General features: G+C 34.7%; 1 protein-coding gene across 1 annotated transcript in view; it reads left to right on the top strand.

Moving 5' to 3' along the window:
- TLL1 (tolloid like 1) overlaps window positions 1-12337 on the top strand; it is a 214031-nt gene that overhangs the window by 197213 nt on the left and 4481 nt on the right. The window contains exons 19-20 of the mRNA XM_004779539.3: window positions 4460-4673; window positions 11996-12246. Coding sequence (XP_004779596.1) covers window positions 4460-4673; window positions 11996-12246 — 465 coding nt within the window. The remainder of the gene's footprint in view (window positions 1-4459; window positions 4674-11995; window positions 12247-12337) is intronic.

Consider the following 12337-nt stretch of genomic DNA (forward strand, 5'->3'; position numbering starts at 1 on the left):
GACGATAAAGAATGAAAGTTTGACTTCTTCTTTGCCAATTTTAGATGCCTTTAATCCTTTTTGTTGTCTGATTGCTGAGGCTAGGACTTCTAGTACTATGTTAAATAGCAGTGGTGATAATGGACATCCCTACTGTGTTCCTGAAAAGCTTAGTGGAAAAGCTCTCAGTTTTTCTCTATTGAGGATGATATCTGTGGTAGGTTTTCCATAGATGACTTTGATGATATTGAGGTATGTACCTTCTATCCCTACACTTTGAAGAGTTTTGATCAAGAAAAGATGTTGTACTTTGTCAAATGCTTTTCCAGCATCTGTTGAGAGTATCATATGGTTCTTGTTCTTTCTTTTATTAGTGTGTTGTATCACATTTATTGAATTGTGGATATTGACCCAACCTTGAAGCCCAGGAATAAATCCCACTTGGTCGTGACGAATAATCCTTTTAATGTACTTTTGGATCCTATTGGCTAATATTTTGGTGACAATTTTTGCATCTTTGTTCATCAAGGATATTGGTCTGTAATTTTCTTTTTGGATGGGGTCTTTGTCTGGTTTTGGGATCAAGGTAATGCTGGCTTCATAAAATGAATTTGGAAGTTTTCCTTCCATTTCTATTTTTTGGAACAGTTTCAGGAAAATAGGAATTAATTCTTCTTTAAATGTTTGATAGAATTCCCCTGGGAAGCCACCTGGTCTTGAGCTCTTGTTTGTTGGGAGATTTTTGATGACTGCTTCAATCTCCTTACTGGTTATGGTTCTGTTCAGTTTTCTTTTTCATCCTGATTCAGTTGTGGTAGTTTATAAGTCTCTAGGAATGCATCCATTTCTTCCAGATTGTCAAATTTGCTGGCATATAGTTGCTCATAATATGTTCTTATAATTGTTTGTATTTCTTTGGTGTTGGTTGTGATTTCTTCTCTTTCATTCATGATTTTATTTATTTGGATCTTTTCTCTTTTCTTTTTGATAAGTCTGGCCAGTTGTTTATCAATCTTACTAATTCTTTCAATGAACCAGCTCCTAGTTTCATTGATTTGTTCTATTGTTTTTTTGGTTTTGATTTCATTGATTTCTTCTCTGATCTTTATTATTTCTCTTCTCCTGCTGGGTTTAGGCTTTCTTTGTTGTTCTTTCTCCAGCTCCGTTAGGTGTAGGGTTAGATTATGTACTTGAGATCTTTCTTGTTTCTTGAGAAAGTCTTGTATCACTATACACTTTCATCTCAGGACCACCTTTGCTGTGTCCCACAGATTTTGAACAGTTGTGTTTTCATTTTTATTTGTTTCCATTAATTTTTTCAGTTCTACTTTAATTTCCTGGTTGACCCATTCATTCTTCAGTAGGATGCTTCTTAGCCTCCATGTATTTGGGTTCTTTCCAACTTTCCTCTTGTGATTGAGTTCTTGTTTCAGAGCATTGTGGTTTGAAAATATGCAGGGAATGATCCCAGTCTTTTGGTTGAGAACTGAATTGTGATGCAGGATGTGATCTATTCTGGAGAATGTTCCATGTGCACTAGAGAAGAATGTGTATTCTGTTGCTTTGGGATGGAATATTTTGAATATATCTGTGATGCCCATTTGGTCCAGTGTGTCATTTAAAGCCTTTATTTTCTTGTTGATTGTTTGCTTGGATGATCTGTCCATTTCAGTGAGGGGGAGTATTAATGTCCCCTACCATTACTGTATGTGTTTCTTTGATGTTGTTATTAATTGGTTTATGTAGTAGGTTGCTCCCATGTGAGGAGCATAGATATTTAAAGTTGTTAGATCTTCTTGTTGGACAGACCCTTTGAGTATGATATAGTGTCCTTCCTCCTCTCTTATTATAGGCTTTGGCTTATAATCGAATTGATCTGATATAAGGATTTCCACCTCAACTTCTTTTTGATGTCCATTAGTATGGTAAACTCTTTTCCACCCCCTCACTTTAAATCTGGAGGTGTCTTTGGGTATAAAATGGGTTTCTTGTAGACAGCATATTGATGGGTCTTGTTTTTTTTATCCATTCCGATACCCTGTGTCTTCTGATTGGGGCATTTAGCCCACTTACCTTCAGGGTTACTATTGAGAGATATGAATTTAGTGCCATTTTATTGCCTATAAGGTGACTCTTACTGTATCTTGTCTCTGTTCCTTTCTGGTCTACTACTTTTATGCTCTATCTTTGCTTAGAGGACCCCTTTCAATATTTCCTGTAGAGCTGGTTTGGTGTTTACAATTTCTTTAAGCTTTTGTTTGTTCTGGAAGCTTTTAATCTCTTCTTTTATGTTCAATGATAACCTAGCTGGATTTAGTATTCTTGGCTGCATGTTTTTCTCCTTTAGTGCTCTGAATGTATCATGCCTGTTCTTTCTGGCCTGCCAGGTCTCTGTGGATAAGTCTGCTGCCAATCTAATATTTTTACCATTGTATGTTATAGACTTCTTGTCCTGGGCTGCTTTCAGGATTTTCTCTTTGTCGCTAAGACTTATAAGTTTTACTATTAGATGACAGGGTGTGGACCTCTTCTTACTGATTTTGAGTGGGGGTCTCTGTGCCTCCTGGATTTTGATGCTTGTTCCCTTTGCCATATTAGGGAAATTCTCTACTATAATTCACTGCAATATACCTTCTGCCCCCCACCCTCCTCTTCTTCTAGAAACTCAGTTATTCTAATATTGTTTCATCTTATGGTATTACTTCTCTCTCGAATTCTCCCCTTGTGGTCCAGTAGTTGTTTGTCTCTCTTTTGCTCAGCTTCTTTATTCTCTGTCATTTGGTCTTCTATATCACTAATTCCCTCTTCTACCTCTTTTATCCTAGCAGTAAGAGCATCCGTTTTTGATTGCACCTCATAAATAGCTTTTTTGCTTTCAGCTTGGTTAGATTTTAGTTATTTTATTTCTGCAGAAAGGGCTTTTATTTCTCCAGACAGGGTTCCTCTAATATCTTCCATGCCTTTTTTGAGCCCTGGTAGCTCCTTGAGAATTGACATTCTGATCTCTAGATCTGACATATCACCAATGTCCATATTGATTAGGTCCCTAACCTTCAGTACTTCCTCTTGTTCTTTTTTTTTTTTTTTTTTTTGGTGGTGAGGTTTTCTACCTTGTCATTTTCTCCAGATAAGAATATATGGATGAGAGAATAAAATACTAAAAGGGTGGCAAAGACCCCAGAAAAATGTGAGTTAACCAATTCAGAAGAGACCACAAATTTTAAGAAGAAGAAACGGGGTAAAAAGAAGTTAAAAAATAAATTAAAAAAAGAAAAAGAAAACAGAAAATACATATATTATACTGGTGAATGAAACAGAACTACCCACTTGATTTTGGAAGTATTTTGGTCTCTTAGAAGACACTATCTCCCAAAATTTTAAATAAAGAAAAACAAATACACACACACACACACACAAATATGGGTAAACAAGATGAAGGCATGGAATATGACTGTAAAGATGAAAATTTAAAAAAAAATTCTAAAAAAGAAGTTGATAAGATAAATTGGTTGGGAAAAGAAAGAAAAAGAAAGTGGAGAGAATTTGCTTGGGCTGTAGACTAGAATAAACCCTGTGCTAGACTTAGGATATATTTTGATATTAGAAGAAATTGTATCCCAAAATTTTTTAGAAGAAAAAGCCCTATGCGTATACAAAAGATAAAGTTAGATACCATGAAGGATAAAGTATGACTGTAATAATAAAGGTTCAAAAAGATTTTTCTTTTTAAGAAAGATATTAAGATAAATTTTCAGGAAGGGTCGATTTTCTATTTCTAGAATTGCTGCTCTTCTCTTCCATCTCCTGTTGGGTTTGTAGGTATTTGGAATTATTTGATAACTATCTAGCTGAACTTCTGCTACCTGATGTCATCTCAGCCTGCTACTCCTCTGCCATCTTTACTCTCGTATTAGTATTTTCTAATAATATAGATTGTAGGATCTAAATAAAGAAGTATATAGTGAAAATTTTCTTTGTTTTAGTTATTGTACTAAGATTTACTGTACTTATTTAATTTTTATGAAAATATAACAATCATTTTTTTAAGTTTTCTCCTTAGTATACATGCCCCAAGGTAGGATGATATGCAATAGTTTATGATAATCAAAACCAGAAGAAATCAATTTTTAAAATGCAAGTGTTTAAAATTTTCTGATGCAATAATTGTAAACTTGTAATTATATTAAGAATAAAATATCACCACTATTATAATTTGTCTAAGTTCTGGAGTTGATTGTGATAGTTTTGTGACAGTTTTAGAATTTCATATGGAGTTATTGTGCTGTTTTCTGCATTATCTTTTTCCAGAGACCTTACATTCTACTGATTTTACAACCCTTTCAATAATGTTCTATATGGATTAATTTATTTCTATGTCCTGAGCATGTTTTATTGATGTGCATTTCTGCTCCAAAGGAAAAAAAAACATTCTGAGTGTTATTTTTTGTTTTGTTTTCCTTTCCCTTTCTTTTTTAAATAGGCCTTTAGTGAATTTGAGATTGAGCAGCATCAAGAATGTGCTTATGATCACTTGGAAGTATTTGATGGAGAAACAGAAAAATCGCCAATTCTTGGAAGACTCTGTGGTAACAAGATACCAGAGCCCCTTGTGGCTACCGGAAGTAAAATGTTTGTTCGGTTTGTTTCTGATGCATCTGTTCAAAGGAAAGGCTTTCAAGCCACACATTCTACAGGTCAGCAAATTAGGGCCATGTTTATCTTTCCTAACTCTTCTAGTGAATGCAATGGCTCCTATAACAGGAACATTAATGAATTTCTGAGCACAGCAGAAGAAATCTCAATGAAGCACAGTGTGTGAAATATTTGAGAGCTATGTAGCATCCTACTTAAATATCTTTGTAGTTGTTGAATGTTCAGAAAGAAATGCAGTAGTTTGAGCTGATGATCAAGTAGAACTATCTCTAAATATTTGTATAATGGATTCCATATTAACTTGTGCAGGTTTTTTTTTTTTTAAGATTTTATTTATTTATTTGACAGAGATCACAAGTAGGCAGAGAGGCAGGCAGAAAGAGAGGAAGGGAAGCAACCTCCTTGCTGAGCAGAGAGCCCGATGTGGGGCTCGATCCCAGGACCCTGGGATTGTGACCTGAGCTGAAGGCAGAGGCTTTAACCCACTGAGCCACCCAGAGGCCCCCAAACTTGTGCAGTTTGATTTATATGCTCTATTTAACAGCTAGAAATCTCTGTTTTAGTATTTAAGAGTTGAGTTTTCTCTAACATCCTACCTGATTGGCCGGCTTTTGCTTTAATACATATTTTTGTAAATCTGATTTGGAATTCATCTCTCCATTTTACAGAGTCTCATTTGTTTTTCCTTTTATTTGGTGTGCAATACAATCTCTTTCTGAATCCTAATCCCTACTTTGACTTTGTAATAGAAGTTTTCAAGAAATAAAATAAAATTTAGAAAAAAAAATACAAAAGATCTTAAGCAAAAATATAGAATATTTTTAATAAATTTGAGCCAGCTTAATACTATATTTCATAAATATCTAGGAAATGTCCTTTGTTTAACATTAATTTTTACAAAATTGTTGCCTGCAGTTTCCTAAAGTCATTTATCTTATAGTGCCACCTAGTGGCAGTCTTGATGAATAAGCTATTGAGCCATTGCCTGGTAGAACTCTTGATGTAATACAATACACAGTATAATAGTGTACAAATTTGTCCATAAAACAATTTAAGTGCAACATTTTTATGAGCTCTGATTATTGCTTTTGTTTTTCTGTTTAATTTTGTTTGAGAAATCAGAATTTTAGTTATTCCATTGTCCAATGTTTTTTTCCACTTTAGTACATTTTATTATGAATATTAGATTTATATTGAAGTCTATATGTGAGAAAGTGAATATTGTCAGAATATTTATCTTATTCATACTAGTGGTGGTTGAACTCATTAATAATGTGAATTAATTATTTATTATGATTAATATAAATATTTCAGTTTGAGAAGAATCTTTCATGGACTACAGAAATTTCATACTAATGAAAGGTTTTTCCATACATTTGACATTTACTCCTTAAATATTTTCCTGATAAATTGTTATGCATTGAAGGGATGGAGTGATTGTAATCCCATTACTTCATCAATACTATCCTGATAGCATAGAGTTTATGATATATATATATACATATATACATATATATATGTATATATACATATATACATATATATGTATATATATATATGCCATATGTATATATATACATGTATTTATATATATATAATAAAAAATATAAGAGTATTCTGTCTATCAAAAGTTACAGGAATGCAGTAAGTTCCAGGAATGCAAGCTATCCCAAGTTCCAGTAATATGCTGTCAATTGAAAATATGCTGTCAGAATTCTTGAAATAACTGTCTATATATTTTTAAATTACCTACCAATGAATGTCTCCTTCTTGGTTTAGTAAAAACTTACTTTTATAGAATCTCTTTTACCTTTGTGGGTAGAAGGATTAACATCTATATTATGTTCCAGTATGTGGGTACATTTGTTTGGGTTTTTGGTCCAATTATGCCATTACCTAGCTTGGAACTTTGGAAAATAAATTTCTTTGGATCTCGGTTTCCACATCTGTAAAATGCTATTTAAGGTTCATTATAGCTACAAATCTCCATGGCTCCTTAATTTGTATGGCCTCTGCTCGTTGTCCTATTTGCATTGCTTATATTACCGTTAAGAATCCATTGGTAGGATCCAATTAAGTTCTAACAGAGATCATACATTGAGATCTGATGGTGTATATCACATGAACTTGGCAATTTTAGGCACACCCATATACTTAACATACACTTTACATGTATTGAGTCCTCAAAAGACTATGTGATATATTATCATCCTCATTTTTCAGATAAAGAAATTGAAAATCTGGAGGATTAGTTCATTTGCAGGGATTTCTAAAACCATGTCAAAGCCTGGACTTTATCCTGACTCTGACTGTCTCCAAAGCTCACGTACTTTGCACCATAGTATATTTTCTTTTAATGTAAAAGTTTCAGATTAGGAAGCAAATCAGTATAAAACTGGTCGCTGTTACTGAAGCAATAGTTAGAGATTGAATGCTTCCTTCCTTAAGTTTTATAAAACCCTCTGTTCCGTGTACATGACTGACAAAGCTCCTTTTATTTCCCTGTTCAGTTCACATTGACTCAAATACCCATGCGAGCCACCTGTTCCATTTTTGTTAGGCAAAACGTGCCTTGGATATTTTTTAATCCAGCCCTGACATCGTACTTATGAGGTTTCCAAACTAAGACTTAAACGACAACCAAAGTAGAACAAAATAAATAGCAGTTGGTATTGGAATCCTGGCTTCTTAACTCCTACTAATTTGTTGTTGTCAACATTTTTGGTATTAATCTGTTTGTGGTTTTTTCCTCTTCGCCCATAAATTTTTGCTCTCACTTACCCAGCTATCTTTTCTGGGTCTGTTATGCTGTTACTTTCTAGTAGCCATACATGCTGAAACCCTCTTACGTAACTGCCTACCATTTATCTCTTCTCAAAGCTTGCTGTTTAACAAGTTCATTTATTCCATAGTCTTTCATCAAATATTTATTTGGTACCTGTGTTGGATAGACATTGGAAGGTATTCCTAACATATGGCAAAAAGCTAGGCATTTGTGGACATTTACAGGGAAATAGAAGGAGTTCTTTCCCATTGATCTTACAGTCTTAGTCACACCTCTGATTTTCAGAAGTTTCAGTACTTTTGGTTTTTCAGTCGGTTTCTACTGACAAGACGGTCAAATCCAGTATGACATCAGCCCATTTTTGCTACAGGTATAGAAAACTTACTCACTATTTACTGCCTATTATAGAATACATGTAACATTATTGATGGGCCCTGACATGCACATTTTAATTTGCTTGAGTAAATTTGTAAATTTCTCTACAATTTGAATTTTATCCACGAGAAAAACTTCTAATACGATGAATTTTGAAACCAGGTGATTAGAAATATTGCTCTAATATGGTTTTATGACTATATATTTCACAAGTAATGCTGTGAAAAAATCCATAAGAAATGTACTTTATTGGAAAGAGTCCTTTTTTCCCTCTGATGGTAGGTCTAAATTCTAAGCTCAAATATGTTTTAATCAGATAATGAATAGTATTACATCACCCTTAAAAGAAACTTATTGAAAAAACAAATCAGTAAAAAATATATCCTTTGTATTCTCTCAGAGGATATGGCTACTGTATAGAAAAAGAGGAAACAGTGGAGAGAAAATAATATTTTAAAACATAGCCCGTCTAAAGAAAAACAAGAGGGAAAGACAGACCGTAAGAGAGAATCTTAGCTGTAGACAACAAATTGAGGGTTGCTGGAAGGGAGGTGGGTAAGGGGAGATGGTTAGATGGTGATGGGGATTAAGGAGAGCAGTTTTTGTAACGAGCATAAGTGATGAATCAATGAATTCTACTCCTGAAGCTAATATTACGTTATATCTTAACTAACTAGAATTTAAATAAAAACTTGAAATATTTAAAAATAATAAAATAAATAAAATAAAACATGGCCTGTCTGGTAGGACTTCTTTCCTGTTGCTTACAGCATCATACTATTTATCAATGACATTTAAAAGTCAAATAATGCATTATTAAACTTCTTAGAACGGAAATTATTTCAGTCTAACTCAATTAAATTAGAATGCCCACTCAAAGCATGTAGAGGTCAAATTACAGAACCTCTTTGGGAATTTAATACTTTATGGGGAAATAAACAATCATGTCTTTCCAAATTAAAATGAAAACCACCCCCCCAGGCTTTTTTTTCCCTTGTCACCTTTCTTATTCAGCTTCATTTTCATTTTCCAGAATACTGTAGATGATGTTCTGGCAGTTTCCAAAGTATTTTCAAACAATTGATTTAAAAACAATACTACTGACATGCTACACTACTTTTCTATTGTTCCAACTTGGTAAATGAATAGGAATATTTGGAGGAAATGTATTTAATTAAAAACCTCCTTTAAAGGGACCATATTAAATGATATATTGACCATATTTTGAAGAATTGCCATAAGAAGTCTCAAATTGCCCTCATGCTGCCTGTAATTTTCTGCTTATGGAATTTCTCTCAAGGCATATTAAAATCACACATCTTGTGCATATAATATTTAAATCTCTGTTCTTAAAAATTTTATGCTGTGGACTAAATTCTCTCTCTGTTTCTGTCTCTCTCTCACTCTCTGTTTTCATGGTTGGAACATTAATTCCAGATTTATTAGTTTGATCAGTGATCCATAGGAATGCAGTTGTGCTCTGAAACAGAGAAATGAAAACAGGCTAACTTAATGAAACATTTTAAGTCATCCTTAAATATAATTTATTTATTTTTAATATTGCCATTCTTTAAATGTTTTCAATAAAATCAAATAACTCCTCACTGTCATGTTCACAATCACAAAGGTTTCATGAAATCTCCTTTTCCATTTTGTTCAACTACTTCATTTCCTCCTTGATTTTTGTTCCAAGCTGAGGCTGGCAGAGAATTGTGTCTTCTGGATCCTGGTCTTTCTCCTACTCCTTTCCCTTTGCAAAGCAGACACACCGAAACGGGTGCCTTCTCTTTACCTCTCAGTGGGCTCCTTCAGCTCTTCCTGGCTGTGGAATCAAAGTCATCCAAGTGCTGGCAGAATTTTTTTTTTTTAGTTGGAACAAAAACAAATTAGGCAAAGAATAGGTGGAATTTTTTCTTTTTTTCCCCCTTTTTATGAGAATAGGTAGAATTTTAAAAATTACCTAAATGAGATTACACTGGTTTTTACATTTATGTATTAAATTTGGAAATATTTTTCACAAAATATTTTACTGGCCTTCAAAAATACAAGTCTTCCTTTATGATAGCAGATTAATAGTGTTTTAAATTGTTTTTCATTTTTTCTGGCATTTCATTTCATACCTGAGTGGATCCCTGACATCACAGGTGATGGCATTTAGATGTTCTCACTGGACACTAATGACAGTAATGGTGGCTTGCACTAATACGGCCTTACCTATGTGTCAGGTGTCCTTCAGACATTTTACATGTATTAACCCATTCACTCTTCATCTAGGTCCTATGATGTGAGTACTAGGTACGATCCTTGTCTTCAAAATGAAGTGTGAGACAAAGTCCCACAGCTGATGAAGGGCAGAGCTCAGTCTGGGACCCAGGTAGTTTGGCTGTGGAGATCTGTCACAGAGGAAAGATGATAAATTTTCAAATTAGAGAAGCATCATGGGTAGGAAGGGTAGAATGTTTGGCTTCCAGTCATTGGGCTTCAAGAGCTGATATTCACGAGATGAACTGAGCTTTCAGGGGATTCTAATATGTTTACATTTGCAATAGTGGCTCCTGTAGCAATAGATTGTGTGAGATGCTCCATCTGCTACCTGGAACGTGGAGGGATGCTTGCATTCTTCATGGAACACAGCCCAGGGGGAAAGTCATTCTCATGACTGAAACCCTGGTTGGAAGTTTGTTCCTCTATTTATCGCACACAAGAATCTTGATGTCTTTCCTCTATTTATCGCACACAAGAATCTTGATGTTTTTGTCTGTGACAGTGCCCATAGGTTTGGTTGAGCCTACGTGTATTTAGATACATCTGAATGGGGTTCAATCCTGAGGATTCAAAAATGTTTTGTTATTTAAAATCATTAGTGTGGGTACACCATAGATAAATCTGAAAAATCCAACTAAGCGTTTTTAGTTGTATAATCCATCCCCACAGGGCGTCACCAGGACTGTTTGGTCACAGACGACCATGTTATAGAAGTGTTTTCATATCTAGTGTTCTGGCTCATCCACATCTTTCCACATTAGATTTTTGGTTTTGTCCCCTCCCAACTTATCCCAGTTTTCCTGCGACTTTTCTGATTTCTAGCCCTGAAATCACTGTGTCCCAGGAACCTCTCAGCAGTTGACAACCAGAGATAGAAAGAAACTCTGCTTTCTTCAAGCATTTTTATACCCCTTTTTTATCTTCTTCTTTCCTGACCCCCTGCCATAAGTTTGTGTGTGTATTGGTTGGAAGGAATCTGTGTTTAATCTCTAGGTGTTTGATTTTGTTTGTTTGTTTGTTTGTTTTTTAATCTCTAGTCATTAGGAAGTCTGGGGGCTCGATTACAAAGTTTCTGAGAAAGTTTTTTTTGAAAACTTTCATTTCTAAATTATACTAGCTGTACATTTTTATGCATCTTCATCTAGTTATCTGGTATATTTACCTCTAGTGACAAAAGTAATAATTGGTAAACTATATGTTTATGAATATCTCTCTGGAAAAGAAGCTGTGAAAAGAGCAGTTAAAATTTTTTATTTATTACAAACACAAAATATACTTAATAAGTTCTGGAACTACAAAAGTTCTTACAATTAAAGAGGTATGTATGTTTTTCCCAACCAAGTTAGATAAATATTTCTACCTAAATAAAATTGTTCTATATAGTCTATGTAGAGTTCTGTATCATGCATACACGCACAGGAGTTTTACATATTTTGCCAATTTTTAAGTTATTTCTTATTCCTTTGGATTATGGGTTCTTAATTGAGTCAGGCTAAACCTGAATTAAGATACTGACCTTTTTATTTCTAGGAGAATTAGTTATCAGTATCACATATCACGTTTAACAATGGAAGGATGTATTGAGAGTTACTATATGCTAGGCACTGTTTTAAGTGATTTTCAAGTATTCATCACGTTCTTAAAACTCACTGAGGTTGGGACTATTCTTATCATCTGCGTTTAGCCCTATGGATCAGATAAATGACATCTCTCATCTAAAGGAACTGAGCTCGTAGGTGTTGGAGGTGATATTCCAACCCAGCAATCCAGCCCTAGGGTCTGGTGGTGCCCCGGTGCACCCTCAGACTCTACGATTATGGGAAACACCTCTGATGATGAAAATGCATTCAGAAGTTAGAGAACAGTTACACTACATTGAAGTTGAAACTGGACTTGTTAAAACTCACTGAATTTATTTCATGTTTCTTTCCTGGGCAGAGTGTGGTGGCCGACTGAAAGCAGACCCCAAACCCAGAGACCTGTATTCGCATGCACAGTTTGGTGATAACAACTACCCGGGACAAGTCGACTGTGAATGGCTGTTAGTGTCAGAACGGGGCTTTCGACTGGAGTTATCCTTCCAGATTTTTGAAGTGGAGGAAGAAGCCGACTGTGGCTATGACTATGTTGAGCTCTTTGATGGTCTCGATTCAACAGCGGTGGGGCTTGGTCGATTCTGTGGATCAGGGGTAAATACAGTACCGACAGGATCCCATAACCGTGCTAGAAAATGCCCACTGATTCATGATTGTTACGTGTACCATATGCAAATCGGCAATG

Source organism: Mustela putorius, unplaced genomic scaffold (genome assembly GCF_011764305.1).
Source record: "Mustela putorius furo isolate JIRA1106 unplaced genomic scaffold, ASM1176430v1.1 tig00000242_pilon_pilon_pilon, whole genome shotgun sequence".
Taxonomy (NCBI): domain Eukaryota; kingdom Metazoa; phylum Chordata; class Mammalia; order Carnivora; family Mustelidae; genus Mustela; species Mustela putorius.